Consider the following 18,855-nt stretch of genomic DNA (forward strand, 5'->3'; position numbering starts at 1 on the left):
TTCTGCCCATTTGGGGAATTGACTGAATCTGCTGGAGTGACCATGGTAAACATGTTGAACGCCACCCCACAGCCCTTCCACAAAGTAAGGTGCATCAAGTACACACCAAACTACAGCTTTTTCCAAGGTTTGGATCTGGTTCAGTGACACCACAATCAATCAATATTTTAATATTCCTCACATCAGTCCACAGAACGGAGGTAAGTTAATACAAGTTCAGAAGAAGGTTTTGCTTCCAACATTTTGTTTGATACACGCCATTCAGAGTACATTTCGGGAGCTCCTGATCAGGGCCCCCTCGAGAGCACAATCCAGACATTGCCAGCTCCTTGGTCTCAGGAGACAAGGTTAGTCTTTCAAGATTACCTCCCTTTAAAACTACGCACATTGGCAATGGTGCAGGTCTATTCAGAATGGGAATTTGAAATAAAAAGAGTGCGTGAGTATGGTTTTACACCGCTTTTAGCAATATTTCAGCAATATCATGGCGGGGGACACCAGAAATGGGCTTCACACATTCTACCCATGTGGGGAATTAAACCCGGGTCTTCGGCGTGACGAGCGAATGCTTTAACCACTAGGCTACCCCACTGCCCCTCAAATAAAAAGAAACAACCTTACCAAAATATATCATTCTCAACATATCATCTGTAGTCAATTTAAAAGGTTCTATACAACAAACCAAAAAACCGACAAAGTTGCTTAGTCAAGAGTAATATTTCCTCCCTATTTCGTTTGTATTTCACATAAGCTGATGAGGCAACAGCTATGAAGGTGACCGCTATCAAACAATGTCTGTATTCCCGGACTGTATTTCATCAGTACATCATTCCACAGATGACATTTTCAATTCTTGAACAGGATACAAAAACCACTCCAGACAACTCATAAATTCTCACAAGTGAAACATATGTAATTTTACAATAATTACCTTTAATATGGCTTTACAGATCATTCAGATCTATCCTAATTTTGTGCATTTATATTGCTATATATTGTTCTTCAAAATTGCCCTTTGATTTGAAAAAGAGTTGATCAATTATTGGTCAATATGCATGTGGACAGAAAAATCTTAATTAAGTATTCTTTCTCTGTATCTTTCATCTAAATAATACAGGGAAAAACAACCTGAAATGATGTAACATACTCAAGATTTACCCAGGACATAAAACCTTTGTTATTAGTGTCATTATACACAATTTTATTATCTTTACGAATTCATTAATTTAACAACTTTCTTGGAAAATCAACAATAATAGGTCCAGTAAATCTAAATGCAGCAAAATAAGCCCATAAATGCCCAAAGGTTCTGATGATACTAAATCTACTGAAAAAAAATCTTTAAGGAAGATCTGAGAAAGAGGACTCAAACAATGTGGCACACACTGAATTTTAATACACTTAATAGTTACAAAGCACGTAAAATATTGAAATGTGTATGAACCCAATAACTGTATTATCTATATAGGGAAATTCATGAACATGTCCAATCATAAGCTTCATACAGTGATAATCCATCAACATTAAGTGTTCAGTCTTCAACCTCTCACAAACTGCAGTTACCATCTCAAAACAATCTGTCACAATCAGTTCTCCAAATAATTACACATGAGAACAGACAAATCTTATGTAATAAGTTGTCACTGAACCAAGATTGCAAGCTAATCACCTGACAATAGTTTCAGCTAGAAATCAAGTGAATATGACTGCAGGCACAAGCTGCCCAGATCAGCAGACTGCCTCCACCGCCAGTTCAGTGTGCCCGCACTAGCTCTTCCCAGGTCATTGAACTTTAGCTCACTGTGTGGAGATTGCACATTGACACTGCGAGGAGTTTGGCTTGTATTGCTAGACTTGCCTAGGCTTCTGAACAGGAGGCATGTGAATGTGTCCATAGTTCGGGTGTGATTTTGAAAGTCAGGAATGTGAAAAATAATAGTTCACTTTTGTGTAATTATTACAAATAGTTCACACGGTAAAGAATGTTTAATATGTAAACAAGTTTATGTTTGTTACATGTATTTTAAACTTTAAAGATGCAAAGCACTGAAGAGGGCTTGTGCAAGAGGTCAAATAATATATTTCCATGTGGCTTGACCAAGAATGCTGAGACGTTTACATATTTGTATATGACATGTTTATACTGTTTTTATTACTGATCAGTTTTAGACACCATCTCATTAAATCAGATCTTTTACTCGAATACAATGCTCCTCTGTGTGAAGACCTGAGGACACCTCCATAGGTCAAGTCAGGAAATTTCATCAGCCAATCGGCGTGAGACTTCAAAATTCACGGTATGAGTTAGTTAAGCATTCAAACAAGTACATCTGATTTCTGTATCTCAAAATGGAATATAATCAAGGAATTCTGAAAGCAAAAATGTAGTATATATTTATGGTTGAATACATCCTTTCATTCCTGTGTATTTTTGTCCTGCAAAATTGGCTCTTAAAGCTGGCCAATGCATCCTTCACTTAGATTGGGCAGACAAAGTTTGCTCAGGGTTCTGGAGGTGTCCTCATCACTTGAGGGGTATTGTATCAGAGTAAATATCTGACTTTAATGAGATTCTTGGCATTATGTAAGATATGTGATGTCACAAATTAGAATACAGGTGAGCTTTGAAAGTTGCCAATTCTTGGTCAGTGTCTCTTCTCACATTAACAATTGTCTCGCTTTAATTCAACATAAGCCACAAGTGATGTAGTTCACAGAGCTACCACTCTGGTGGAACCCGCACCCATGGGTATGATGCCGACAGATCAATGACTCTACTGGACCACCAAAGTCATGCCATCTGACAGCAGACTGTGCCATGTCCCCCACTTGACAAGAAGACATGCCGTCCACTCCAGAACAATCCCCATATAGTGTTCCCCTGTCTCTTTCTTAAACTGGTCAAATGGACTGCTGGTAATTAAACATACCCATCCTGGCATAATTACCATTTATTAGTACACTTTGGCCACAGGAAACTATGAGGTCTCAAAGGCATGATAGGGACATCTTGCCTCCCAATTCTTCAGCTGACGAAAAACACTCATCAATGATGGCTTGAAGTGAAAAAGTAATAGACGATGTAGACTGGAATTTTTCTAACTTTCATCACAACAGTTAACATGAATTATATTTCCTCACAACTTGTCATCAATGCATTAATCATAACCCAGACACCAAAATAAATATTTAATCTACATCAATATACCAGACACATAGCTGTAGGCAATGGAGCATTGGGGACCGAGCCAATCACGTCTGCTGCCCTTTTTACATGCTGATGTCAAATGCTGAAGTAGCCATGGAACCCTTCTGCCCGGACTTCTACTAATGTGTCTCAGACAAAGACACCAGGAGACAAATGTGACAAGTCTGCAGCACACAATTTTGACTTGTGGTACAAGCAACAAACAGATTTGGGGGAGAAAACAACTGGTTCTCCTTGTTGGTAGTCGGGCGAGTACGGGATTCATGACTGCCTAACATTGTCACACCCTTCAGAGCATAATCAGTGGTTTAATAAGGGTGTTTCTATTCTCGCTTTTCTTGGAAAATTACCTATCCGTGGATAACTGTAACGGTATAAAGCTTGACATACCAGAACAACATTTTGATATAATTTTACAAATCCTTATTATCCTGTTCGCTGACGACAGTCCTATTTGCTGACAACGCACCTGAACTTTAAAAGTCCAATGAATCATTTCACAAAAATTGCAAAAAAATGGAAATTAGAGGTAAACACCTGCAAAACTAAAATAGTAATATTTGGATCAGGAACCAAAACACCCCAGAATTTGAAGTTTCATGTTGACTGTTGATTTAGAAATTGTAAATAGCTATGTCTATCTTGGTATTCTATTCCATCGAAGCCGTCGTTTTGTATGTGCAATCCAAAATCACGCTGATAGGGCTACAAAAGACATGTTATTCTTTTTATTAAAAAGAGCACAGAATTTAAATTTACCTATTGATAGTCTTCTCAAAGTCTTTGATGTACTAATCTTGCCTATGCTAACCTATGGTTGGGAAACTTGGGGACACAAACATCATTCAGTATTGGAAAGAGTACATTTGAAATTCATTAAACTTGCCTTCAATCATAGAAACTCAATACCAGATTATATGTTGTATGGTGAATTGGGGAGATATCCAATAAGCATAATCATATATAAGAGAATGATTTCGTTTTGTTTTCGTACGAACATATAAGTAATAATCGACCTGTTATACAATTATCAACTCAAATATTGAAATACATATATTCTATAAATAAAACTAAAAACAATAGAAACAACCGGATGGAGTTCATTAAGAGATTATGAAACAGGTGTGGTCTTTCTGTAGTTTTTAATCAACCCGATTCTGTAAGTCACAGCTGGTTCAAAACTGGAATACCTATTTAACTACAAGTTCCAAAGCTTGCAATTATAGAATTTACAAAATTATTTTCAAATTTGAACAGTATCTTTTCCTATCATCAGAAATCTTTACTCCCATTTTAAAATTCAGAACCATAAATAACAATTTGCCGACAGACTGGCCGCTGGGAGGGCATTGCGTGCGAATATTGCACATGTAAGCTTTGCTCCTCACCAGCCATAGCCGACGAGTTCCATTTTCTCTTTAGATGTGAATATTTTGATCAGCAAAGAAAAGCATTAACTGATAACATATCTAAATTGGTCAAACATTATTTCCTTTAAGGGGTGGAAATATGAGAACTTACAATCTTAAAAAAAATATCCAAATTTGTAAAAATAATACTCTCTGTACTAAAGTAAACAACCACTGTTGCCATTTGATCCAGGTGACTTCTGATTGGTTCATATGCTGCCCCAAATGTGTAACATGTCACAAAAACTCACAACAGTTCTATACATGTCTAATTAACTATAAGCATGATGACCCAGACGTAGTGTCTTGTCTTTGCATTATTCCCTGTCAAGCTCAGGTATTTGTGATGCCTGCATTTGATCAGCAAATGTAGCTCCGTAAAGAAAAATGGGTTCGCAAGTAGAAAAGGCTACATTGGGTAACAAAGCAATGATGTTATTGCATATTTGCAAGCAAGCAACTCCAAATAAGTTGGTTACCTGTGATTTATTTTTCATATTTTATACAAATATGTAGCTCATGTGGAGCTCTGCAGGAAGTTTTGAATGTCTCCTGATGCACAGAATATGTTTATTTTTTATAAAAGCAAATGATCACGCATTCACCTGATATATGAATTATTAGCAAACTTATATCTATATAACACATCAAATCTTCAAAAAGGGTGGTGGCATTGGTGTTTTAACTTGCAACGTGTGCTGTCAGACCATGGACAACTGCAATACATTGACAGTTCAATCAGCTGTTACCCCTCTACTTTCAATGTCCAAACATTCCATTGTGCATCATAGGTATGTTTGGAATAAGTGAGTGAGTTTAGTCTCTGCTTTGAACATGTCAGTAATAACACAACAAGTCAGCTGTACTTCAGACTGTCTCCTTGTGACAAGAAGGCTGAATAGCAGAATCTGGGCTGCCAAATCTAGCTTGGTAGAAATCATGAAAATCAGGGCTGAAATTTGAAATTCATGTGCAAAAGGACACAGCAAGGACACAGCAAGAACACAACAGCGAAAACAACAGCAACACGACAGGGACGATCAGCCAGAGCAAAGCTATAAAACTGCCATTCTCCTGTGAGTTCACTTGCTTCACTGTGACCTGCTTGGCACTGACCCTGTGAGTTCACTTGCTTCACTGTGACCTGCTTGGCACTGACCCTGAGAGTTCACTTGCTTCACTGTGACCTGCTTGGCACTGACCCTGAGAGTTCACTTGCTTCACTGTGACCTGCTTGGCACTGACCCTGAGAGTTCACTTGCTTCACTGTGACCTGCTTGGCACTGACCCTGAGAGTTCACTTGCTTCACTGTGACCTGCTTGGCACTGACCCTGAGAGTTCACTTGCTTCACTGTGACCTGCTTGGCACTGACCCTGAGAGTTCACTGGCTTCACTGTGACCTGCTTGGCACTGACCCTGAGAGTTCACTTGCTTCACTGTGACCTGCTTGGCACTGACCCTGTGAGTTCACTTGCTTCACTGTGACCTGCTTGGCACTGACCCTGAGAGTTCACTGGCTTCACTGTGACCATCTTGGCACTAACCCTGAGAGTTCACTGGCTTCACTGTGGCTTGCTTGACACTTATTCAGTCAAGATACTGAAACCTACTATCTTGGGAATCGGGGGGCATATTATGTCAACAAAAAAAAGGACAAGACTACCATACAAAAGACGCACTTATACAGAATGGACATCTGATGGGGATCAAAGATAATGTTGAATGTCTGCAGATGTGTCATCCACATTAGCTTTCATTGATGGAGTGGACCCAGCCACGAGTCCTATGTTCAATGGTCTTTACAAAAAAGGACTTGTTTCTACGACAGGTAAGTGTCATATCTGATATACAATTTCATTACCTTCAGAAAAAGTTTTATGTTGCACGCAAGTATATATTTCATAAGACTACTTGTGACAAGACTTGCTAATTGTTATATTCACAGGACATATAGAAATTTGTTCATAAATACATTGCTCAATAGGCATACAGCATTACACAACTGTCAGAAAGTAAGAGGCAATTCAAAATTTCAAACATCTGAACAAATTTTATTAAGTGAGTGAATATTATTTTATGCCAATGGACACCATCCCAACCAAATCTCAGTGAACTGTAAATAATCAAGTCTGGGCCAGGCAGACCAGTGGTAAAAGGCCTGAATAATTATTTACAATTAAAGCTGGCAATAAGCAAACAGGTAGGAGGGTTGCCAAGGTGGGCAGGCGGATGCGGCTGTGGCAGGCCTGTGTTGGGCGATTAAGGTTCTTGGTTGTGGTAGCAACCCTCATACTAGTTGCTGACTGTAGCTTGCCCAGATGTAGCAATTTCATGTTTGATTTATTGCCATTCTCAATTTCAAACACTGCACAGTAAACATCACAACAATCAGAAACCTATAAACACTAACTCTACCATTCCAACTAACTGCCAATGTCTGTTCTTGGAGGTTGTACATAAGTCAATGAAGATGTCACACCAGGGTGTGTTATCCATAAAAATATGAGTGTCTGTTTGTTGTTTAATGCTGCACTCAGCAGTATTCCATCTATATGACAGCAGCTTGTAAGTAATCGAGTAAAGACCAGACAAGCCAGTGATCGATATCTTGATCACCGATCCATGCAGTCAGGGTACGAAGACACGCAATCAACCAAGTCACGAAGTCTGACCCATTATGGCACTTATATAGCGACGTGCATGCACGTGTGTGTGGCTGCTTGTACTCACCAGGACTGATGCCGATTTATAGTGCCAACCCACAGAGATACCATGCCGCAGTTTAACAGGAATACCCCACTCAGACACAGTATACTGACTCCGAGCCGACCCGTCCTTGTTTAAGCCCCTTAATGCCGAGTGCCAGACAGGGTAACAACAAGTATCATCTATTAATATCTTTTGGTATGACGCGGATTGGGATCAACCCACGACTTTCCTCGGGCAGACACTCTACCACTAGACCACGGAGACCTTTGAAATACTAAAACTCTCCAATTGGGAAAAGTATGGACCCCCTGGCCATTCCAACCCTGGACAGACTTGCTTGGGCTAGTGGGCAGGGGCTATATCTATCCCTGCATACCTTGTCAATATATTAAACGTGATGGGTCATGGTACTAAAAGTGAGTATGCCGCTTTTAACAGTATTCCAGTTATATTGCAGTGTGTCAGCTTAATGTGGGAGGAATGCCCAAAGTCATGCAGGTCTCAGACATTTACCACTTCGGTGAAACCCACACATCTAGAAACATAATAGGGGCGAACCGGGATTCAAACCCACAATCATAGGTTTCTGGCGTGCCTAAAGGGACACAACAGCAAATCGCGGCACCTTAGACGACTGGGCCACACGTGCCCCCTGGGACTAAAAGAGTTCAATCTGAAGTTAGGCATTGCAAGGGTAGCCATCAGACAAATGGTATGAAACGTCCAGTCAACAGACATTGGCAGTGTAAGAAGACGAAGACCTACCAGTTGATGAAGGAGGATTTGCCAGCGCTATGATTACCGATGAGGAGGACTGTTATCTTCTTCCTAGGTGCCAGGAAGGACAGGCCGAGACTCTCAGCAATCTTCACGAGTCCTGTAACACAAAAACATAGCTAGAACCAGTGGATGAGCATCGTTCCGCGCAATTGGGATCGATGACATGCATTAACCAAGTCAGCAAGCCTGACCACCTGATCCCGTTAGTTGCCTCTTGAAGACAGAATAGGAACAATTAGCAATGTTTTTAACATCAGAGACTATGGCAATGCAAGGGATCCTCTTGTCAGTATGATAAGACTGCAAGACCAGAACAAGACTGCAATTTAAGTGTCAATTGAAGCTTAAATTGTCTTCAGAAAATAACTTGAAATTGCAAAATGTTGAATTTCACTAGTTTATCTGGCCCTCCAGTTCTGGATTTTCGGACAGGATTATTGGCCTGTCAGTTTGATAAAATATTGACTCTTTGTGATCAGAAAGGCAACTGTTACTTCCACCCAAATCCATATTTGACACACATCACCCCAAGTAGTAGTTCACAGGCAGATATTGTTAGCCTAAGTCCAGTCCTTCGCACGCACGCACGCACGCACGCACGCACGCACTCACTCACTCACTCACTCACACTACAGAGAAACTGTACAGATATACTTAATATCACAAGGGAGGCAAATGTGAATATGCTTAGTAAGGATAAGAATTTATCAAAGAAGTGAATATGCTTGTTGGAATGTGAATCGTCAGCACTTTGGGCAGGTGTGCAAGTCAACTCCTCAGGGTAGGAATGGAATGTGAAGCAGAAATGTACATTAAAATGTGAAAACAGGAATGTTGGAACATGTTGAATGGAATGTGAAATGTAGTAAGGACTGCACATGTAGCCTTGCAAGTTCAGTGTCTCAGGTGTGAAGCATGTTCAGTGGAGAGCAGTGGGAGGTGTGTGGACTACCAGAAATATACCATGCCTCATCAGACTTTAATGTTGAACATGTTGAATGGAATGTGGTACAAGGAATAAGGCTGACAGTAAATATACCATGCCTCATCAGATTTTAATGTTGAACATGTTGAATGGAATGAGGTACAAGGAATAAGGCTGACAGTAAATATACCATGCCTCATCAGATTTTAATGTTGAACATGTTGAATGGAATGTGGTACAAGGAATAAGGCTGACAGTAAATATACCATGCCTCATCAGATTTTAATGTTGAACATGTTGAATGGAATGTGGTACAAGGAATAAGGCTGACAGTAAATATACCATGCCTCATCAGATTTTAATGTTGAACATGTTGAATGGAATGTGATCGTCAGGTGCCGATCCCCCAGCCAACATAGTCATGAGTGCAATGTGTTATATTGTGACATTGCCAGTGTAATTTGTGAAATTATCTGCTAGTTGGAAGATGGATATTAATAAGGGAAAATGAGCTGGCAGATTACCAAGATTACCAAGGAGTGAATTTGGGGACTTGAGTTTAACTTGCCATGCCTCGCATTTAGCCAAGGTTAAGTCCCCATATAAGGACTGCAGCCTTGCTGGGGGGGGGGGGGGGGGGGGGAAGAGACAAGAACTAGGAACTATCATCCAGAATGTGGGGCTGGAAATGGGGAACAGGATGAGGGGGCTGATACTACAACTTGAACAAAGATAAACCAATACTGAGTTACATGCTTGTGCTGGAGTATTATATTCTTGACAATTCACTTCCAACAACCATTTTCTTTGTTGAAAAAGGGTCACATATTCACATCTTTCTAAAATAAAATCCTCGAAACAAGGAAAACTAGTACATCTGTACAGAGCCTCGCTCAACAGCTGACATCTACCATAGTACATGTGTATAGAGCCTCACTCAATAGCTGACATCTGGCGCGTCTACTTTCTGTTGACCTCTGAGAACCTTTTCATTCTTACACTAATGTATTGAATATTAAGACTATTACGAGAGGAAACTTGTCACAACTTCTTTGAGAGGCGTTTAGAAGTTGGAGTACCAAATAAGGATGAGATTTATGGATGAGCAACTTCTTTATTACAATTAGAAATGATGTTTCGGTGTTGGTTCTAACACTTATCAAGCTTCTCAATTGTATAAATACGACCTCATTTACTCACAATCTGGATCAACACATCTGGGAAACCATCATACTACAATTCACCTCTTATCTGTACAAACTAAAGCATCTTTTGATATATATCTTTTAGTGGATATCCGTCTTCGTTTTGGTATTTGAATTTGATAAACTGTAATTGTAAATATATTATGCATTTTTTTTTATTGTAATAACCGTGTGTAATTGAATATATTTTCACTGTAATCTTCGGAATGAACTCTGGGGGAAATAGAGAATATCTCTCTCTTTCTTTCTCTCTCTCCCTCCCCCCACCCCCCCCTCTCTCTCTCCCTCTTTTAGCAAATACTAAAAAAGTGCATACGTATTATACACACAAACATATGGCAATAGGTATAGTGGAGGAATACATTTTATTTTATTTCTTTATGCTATTGTTTCCCTCCAGATTGCAGGTATTTTTTTTATAAAATTCAGTAAAACAAAATTCCAAATTGGTCTGCCCATAAAAAATATAATTATGCATAAGATAATTTTATCACTGGCACCACTACTAAAATAACAATTCTGCATAAATATCAGGATCACATTTGTTTAAATTCAACACAAGTGTTATATTTTCACAGCCTATCTGGAGAAATGAGTGCATATGCATCAAAGACCCATACAAGGGAAGTAACTCCAACTATCACCTGCCACAGGCCACAAACCAAGATAATTCTAGTGACTGAAGTGAACGTGTGTAACTTGCCTAATTATGTCAATGGTATTGACACACCACATAATTTTCTGACTCTTTTTTTATTATTTTAAAAGAACAAAAAAACAGATTACTTCATCTACCTCTCTTTGAAAAGGTTCCCAGGTGTCTAAATGATGTATTACAAAGTCACTGTAACTGGTCTAACTTCATAAGTCTTGGCACTGACTCAACAATTCAGTTCACATTCTTAGAATATGTAACATAAAAAACATCATCTTGATACAAACTACTACACTTTTGAAAAGGATAAGAGCTATTCGTTATTTGATTACTTATTAAAGGATTGACTGTACTTTTTCCGGTTCATTGAGGAATAAAAAAAATATGTGCAAACTGGTAGATTCTTACAAAAATTTGTGCATTGACCTATTCAGCCAATCAGATTGCTTCAATTACAATGAACACATACACAAATTGATTATATATTCATGTAATATCTACTTTTACATACATACTCAGTTTGATTTATCCTGATACAGAAGAAAGATCCCTGTTAATATTGAGTAGTGCCAGAGACGTTTTTAGAGACATGACATTGGGACAATCTATAATAAGTAACAACTGTCTTTCATTTTCAATAGAGCGTATCTGAAAGTTATTACACATTTCTAATTTTATTTCAATAATCTTGGCCATTTTAGATAACATTTAATATCCTAGAATATGGACCAATCTATAGCAGCCACAATAAATGTACTTTTCTCATCAGTATAGAACTCAACTTGCCCTGACAATATTATCAGCGGATGATGTGTTTTCAGACATCATACATTTTTCAGACGGCCATGTTTATTGGGATTACTTGAGCTATAACTAGGGGTGTGGCGTCACAGTCATTGTAAATACTCTCATGATGGCTTGTTTTTAAGATAAATTGTCTTTTATAAGTGAGTGAGATCTTTTACAGTTGTTCATGTGATTAGCAAGAAAACTATGAATGTTTCTTAAGTGTCCAAAACCCATAACACAAGGATATATTATTGTTTTCTTTGCTGCCTCTTGCATTGTCACATTGACCAAGAACATTAACAATATGGGGGAACAGCCTGGACTAATATTTCCTATCATGACAAGAATAACCACACTGTATTGAGGCAGGTACTGAAACAGGGCAACTGTTAAATCATGGTGAACATACTTCAAGCTTTAATTTGACGGTCACAAAAAAACAGTACTATGTTGTCCTGATATGTACACAGTGATAAACAATCCAGAATAGTTGGCAAGGCCATATCATTATTTCCCTGTTGTCAAGGATCCCACTCACACAAGGAAATAGTCCTGCTGTCAACCTCCAGCAGTGATTACATAAGCAGTACAAGGTCCGTTCCGTTGCAGTTTCTAAACACAGTTTAATGTCACAATCAAAATAATACCCGTCTATCAAACAAAGAACGTCAAAATATCTCCCAGAACAATTGAGATATTATGGAACAATAGGCCAATATGAAAAATAATAAGTAGCATTTTTCATTACAGACCCCTAATTTCATAGACCCCTTATTTAATCTTTAACACAACTGTAACACAGATTGAAAAATTCAAGGATCTGAGGTCCCGGACAAGTGCCTTTATTAAAGGGATCTCGCAATAGTTGGACAGGCCGATTTCATTCACTGGTGTCATAGAAATCTCACCGTCAAAATCGCACTTACATGAAGTGCAGCATGACAAATAAGTTGTAGCAGTATCACGAGGGGTACTTGTGGTTTTATGCTTTCCAATTAGGTTGTACACCATGAGCTGGGGGTGAGAGGGGAGTGGTTTAAGACAACGTGGAATGCAGAAAACCACATACATCCTCATGATACTGTTACAACTCATAATATATTGTGGCACAACATGATATGTATTGCATCACAGCTTTTTGTTCCAGTGAGTCCCCCAAGTTTCAGGTGATACAATGGATAATAAGCTTCAATCAGTGCCCACCTGTGTGACAAACCAAATGCTCTTCTCTTGTGGCCATGTCTTCAACATAGTTATGTCAAACAGGAGTAGGTGAAAAAAAAGAAGTCAACTTATTGCATGTGACTTTGGTTTCTGAGCTTACATGGCTCATTTCTAAATATAACATATCTGTAATTTACCACCACTTGTTATTGAGTATGGTAAAACACTAGCGGCTATCACTTTGTATATTTTTTTAACAAACCGTACCTATATCTTAAATTAGAAATATCAACAGTGTACAATAAGTAACTGCCTGCCCGCCCGACCATGGCTGGTAAATTTTCTGCCCAACTGTGGCAGATAATTTTAAGACTGCTTACATATTCAGTTTTGTCATAACTCCTTGTAGATTCTCAAGTAATTGTTTGCATTATTTCAACTGAATCAAGATGCGATTTGGCTCTTATTTTAGGCTATTTTTCAATATTTATAATGTTTGAATGCGAGCAGGTAACTTTGAAGAAAGGCAGACAGCAATTATGAGTCAACTGCCTGACTGTCTTGTTGAGTTTTAATAATATTTCAAACACTGACTATTAATATATTGATATTGTTATACATGCATTCTGATTGATTTGTTGTGACAGCGCATGTAGATCTGATCAATAGGGAGACGAGTCTTCTTGCAGGTTACCTTAAAGGGCTTTGATTGTGAGTAACGAGAGCCTTACAAGCACATAGCTAATCCACCATCCTTGACATTCATAAGGGATTTAATAGCAACTGACGTTTAGATATAACGCTTATTGTTTACAAGTTGGTTTAAAAGATGATGGAATGTGAGCAAAGTGTTTAAATACAGTAGAACATGGATATAACGAACTACAAGGGACGGGAGAAATCAGTTTGTTATATGAGTTGTTTGTTATATAAGTTTTCGCTCGGAAACGTCCGCCATCTTGGCTAAAACAAAATACAATACACATACACATTTATACACGTTTCCTCCCACATCTACCGGTGATTCAGTTAAAAAGTACCAACATTTTAATGCAATGGTCAGACAAAATTGTATCTGAAGTTACTATTTGATCAGTATTAACATATGCAAGTTTGAGTGAGTGAGTGGGTGAGGTTTTACGCCACTCTTAGCAATATTTCAGCAATATCACCGTGGGGGACACCAGAAATGGGCTTCACACATTGTACCCATGTCGGGAATCAAACCTGGGTCTTCGGCGTGACGAGCTAACGCTTTAACCACTAGGCTACCCGACCGCCCCTTATGCAAGTTTGAAACTAGATTGAATCGTCACCAGTAATTGTGTTGATTCGCGTCTGATTGCGTACATCCAATTGTCATTAACACTTGACATTGAGTGAGATTTCTCATTTCGCTATACACGTCACTAATTAGTGGTAGATGGGCCCATTGGTGATCAGATATCAGTTTGCTGTATCTGTAAGTTCGCTGTAGAGAGTTTGTTATGTACGTAAATTTTATATGATAATATATAGGAGATAAATCGGGGATGATTTAACAGTTCGTAGTATCCATTTGTTCGCTCTATCCGTGTTCGTTATATCCGTGTTCTACTGTACTCAAACCATTGACAACAAACACTAAATTCAATGTCCTGGAAATCCCTGATAAGAAGGATATGTACATTTCACTTGAAGCACTTTCATGTCTGCCACTGTTTTATTGTATAGCCCATTTGTTTTTGTTTTTTAATTATTGGTTAGGCTTGCTAACAATTTGTATGCCCAAAGGGAAAGGTGGAAATCCTGCAGGAGCATCATGTAGGTAGCAGGTGCTGTTAGTTTGAATCTAATTTATTTGTTGTTTTAATGGGGGTTTTTTCACTAACCATTAAGTCTTATATGAAAATCTGTTTTTTGAAACCTATAATGTTTGGCAAGTCTAGATTACTGCAGTATCAGTAAAAATGAGTCTTTTTATTATATTTTTATTAAGATAACTTTTTTCTTTTGGTAAGATATGTTCATTTCAGAGATGAGATGTCAGTATAGTCATCATTGACAGGATCCAAACACAAATTATAATATAAAGTGTTATGGCTGAAATGCTGACATGGCTTTAATTTGTACTCAGATTGTTGGAGATGGGGTCTCCATGAAGCTATTGTTCATGGCAACTATGAAGAAGAAATAGCATCAAGACAGCAAACAGTTGCACCAGAACCAGCTGCACCAGAACCAGCTGCATATCACCTTCATATCACCAGCACCAGCACACCCACATTGAAACATGGTTTGGAATTTCACTTTCTGCTTACTACAATGATAAAAGGTTTAATTGGCGGAGATAAATTCATCACAAATATGTCGGTCCGTGCACTCAAAATTTGTAGGAGGAAATCTATTTAATCTTGTGAAATATACTGTCCACAATTACGCACTTTTTCTGGTTTTCTGATGCCCCAAAAATTTGGAGCTAATTTTAAACTATGCTAATCATGTTCAATTACATTCAATCTCAGCATATTCAATCATAGCCATTAATAATATCTATCAAAATTATCAATATGATTTTTTATTTTTTCTGGTCTATGATAAAACATTAGTTGAAATCTGCCACATCAGCAAATTCGGAGACATGACAATCAATGAATTAGACTGACAACATGTTCATACCTCTGAATGAGAATTGGTAAATTAACAAGAAACTGCAAAGGCGTCTTCAACTTCCAGGAACCAGCCCAAGACGCAAGACCTTTTCAGAAGCAAAACTAACAGACTTATAGTCACAATAGCAGAGGTGCTTCAATGAATCATAGATGGTGAAATGTCTCATCTTGAGTCAGACACTCCCCCATAATGATGATTGATTCCGACTGGACAGTGTCAGACTGACCAATCTGGTCTGTTGGCTGGACACATCTGTGTCACTAATTTTCTGGAGAATACGAAGAGGTATGTTAATAGCGTCACTTCACTATTGAACTGCAACTTATCTTCATAACAAGACAGGTCTATTCATATGTTGGAACAACTTTAAATGTAGGTTGTTTTGATCTTCTGTAAGGCAGAGACGTCATATCTGATTTTCATCAAGCACTGAACATCAGAATAGGTTGGGATTCCCTTCTATAAGTAGCAAGCAGATGTCAAAGCTAATATACTGTATTTTCTTGAGTAAAGTGCCTCTAGCGGATTATTATGCGCAGAAAAGATTTACACCGTAACGGACGGATGATGAGAAGTTTGGTTAGTACAAATTTGAAATTAGAGATAAAAAAATCACCAGACATACTGATTTACTGTTTAAATTGTTTTTTTTGTTCTGCTAGGCATTGTTTTACATCCATGGATTCTATTTGCATGATTTCTTGGTGATTTTTGAGCAAATTTTTGTTGTATACAACATTACAAAATGGCAACTGGTTGTCATTCTACTGAGATGATTGACATACATCTTTCCTTGAGTTACCCATACACATGACCTCATCCCCAACTAATTGTTTTCTCGTCGGAATTACATGATTCACAAGCAGTGTCTAATTAAAAATATTAAACATACAAAGAAAAGGGGTGAAATTTTGACTAGCCACTTGGGCCATCTACTCTACGTTTGAGAAAGCCCTTTGAAATTTTAACTGGCAACGGGCCAGCAATTAAATGGACCCCTCTATGGAAATAAGGATCATCACAGTGCTAAGATCGCTTTGTGAAACAGGACCCAGGTCACAAATCGTGACCATCTAATTCCCATTCCAGCATGAGGGGTTGGATATCTGTTCTGTCCAAGAATCCACACAAGAGCCTGTACTAGAATCACTTGTTTGAAGATACAAATTTTAGAAGGCTAAGGTATCTGCAAGTAGATGCTAACCATTGTCATGCCTAGAATTTGCCACAAATATGAAATATTCCATATTTGTGTTATAAACACATAATATATACAAATATATTGGGGACACTTATATTATAAAGGAGCAATAATCTTTATTTGATGATATATTTGATGAAATAATATTTTATTAGTCACAAATTAAAAACCAGCCCTTTTTTTCATTAGGTGCTCGCATTTGGTAGAATGAGTTGGGATGAGGACAACCATGAAATGTTATCCACAAGTTGACATACAACCAAATTTTCATATCAACAAGGTAAGGAGGCATGCAACACACTGACAGGCACATATGGCAAACAATAATATAGACAAGGATGTGGGTTCGAATCTGTACTGTTACATTACAAGTTCGCAATTTTTGAATGTAGCATCAATATTGTAGACATTATTACAGGAACCTGCCTGTGTTTGGTTCGCCTTGTGTTTGTGTCTGTAAGCATAACTGTTCACCACTAGGATTTCATCTGATATTTACTTATTTAAGAATCATTACAATTGTCTTTGAAAGTACTAACGTTTTATAGGCAACATAGTAAAGATCAGGTAACCCTATGTCAAGCTATACAGGATTCATCTGCTTACAATCTAAATATTCCTGGTCATGTCCCTGCTTATAATGTGGAGAAATATTGATTATAATCTGCATTCAAATGATGATATTCCATAACATTGTTATAACAATGATAGGTATGAAGCACAGGAATTGGCTTTTCTTGGCATAATAATCTGCAATGTTGATAAAATATTACGAATACATCTTGAATAACTTAATATAACATGCAACATGGATACTTTATTTCACCACTACAGATGCCTTTGTGATGGGCATTGCAGACTTCCCTTTGGACTTGCTTGTGAAGCAGTTTTGATGAAATTGTTAGACTTGTCAGTTACGTTATTTGCAAAAAAAATGAAAACATTTCAAATATTAGGTACTTAACTAAAGAGAAGATAAAACATTCAAAGTGATTTTACAAACATGCAAAATAAAAAATGCATTGTTAAAATATTTTCAGTTATCATGCATTGATTGCAAGCACAAGACAGAATTTAAGCAGCTGTTCCTGACACTGACATCTTCCCAGGAATAATCATACTTATAACATGTTTATAGATAAATAAGTAGATAATGTTCATGAAGAAGGGATACTAGTTTTTGCTGTGTTGTCAAAACATAAAATTTAAAGGCCCCTCCACCTAGATGTCAACTTTTTTTAACATCTCATTACATATCCAGACAGGCATCATCCATAGATTAATACATTACCTCTGCATAGGAATATTTCGTCTATAGTCAAAATGGACATTGTAGATATTTTTTCCATTATTTCATTGAAAATTTCACCCGTAGGAAATTCCCAACCCAGGCACATGAGTCATCGGCTCTGTGACCTTTGATCAGCTGGTACAAGCGAGACCCTGCAGACGGATTTATATTTAGCTACAATCGCCTGACCAAAAAGTTGGATATTTTAACCAGACAATCAGGAAAGAGCGGTTTTTTTTCAAGCAGGTCATTTTCACAATTTGATGACGTGGATAAGAATTTAAACGAAATATATTGATGCGTGTCCGTCTACCGTCTCGCCTAAATCGCATATTTGCTGTCTGCAGAGTCACCGTCTAGGCATACATTACATAAGCGCCAGAAAAGAACAACCCTTTCTAAACCCAAAGAAATACCCATACCATTTTCTGGATCGATGTATAGGGTGTGACACTCTTTCAGAATTCTCTCGTTGACGGACTGAGTTGCTGCGTCGGCGGCATTCGCAGCAGTTCTCGACTTCACTTTCCCCGACATCTTCCTTCACCGACTGTCAAAGTGGACAGACTAGTTGCGACCCGGCTGGGTAATGGATTTCAACTACTACGTCTGGGACCCCAGTGAGGTCAAACTAGATACTAAACTTTGTCAAGCAGCAAAATGCATTTTATATAACAGTTGGGTTAGTCATTTTAAAGTGCAACTATCATATTGGCGTCGGTAAAACGGGTGCACATTTATTTATTTGGAATATTGTAAGACCAATTCCGGCATATTCCATTCGGTTCTCAAAAAGTGTAAGTAGCGCCATCTATATCCGTCAGCTGATCGGGGAGTGATTGGGACAATGACAAAGAAGACATCG

At 38.1% G+C, this 18,855-nt stretch overlaps 1 protein-coding gene across 1 annotated transcript in view; it reads right to left on the reverse strand.

The window, feature by feature from the left end:
* LOC125380037 overlaps positions 1-18,573 on the reverse strand; it is a 75,275-nt gene extending 56,702 nt beyond the window's left edge. The window contains exons 1-2 of the mRNA XM_048396079.1: positions 18,413-18,573; positions 8,094-8,205 (exon numbers count right to left, since the gene is read on the reverse strand). Of these exons, the coding sequence (XP_048252036.1) occupies positions 8,094-8,205; positions 18,413-18,527 (227 nt within the window). The 5' untranslated portion in view covers positions 18,528-18,573. The remainder of the gene's footprint in view (positions 1-8,093; positions 8,206-18,412) is intronic.
* Positions 18,574-18,855: the final 282 nt, after the last annotated feature.

This window comes from Haliotis rufescens, unplaced genomic scaffold (genome assembly GCF_023055435.1).
Source record: "Haliotis rufescens isolate VD_foot unplaced genomic scaffold, xgHalRufe1.0.p SCAF_15, whole genome shotgun sequence".
Lineage (NCBI taxonomy): Eukaryota > Metazoa > Mollusca > Gastropoda > Lepetellida > Haliotidae > Haliotis > Haliotis rufescens.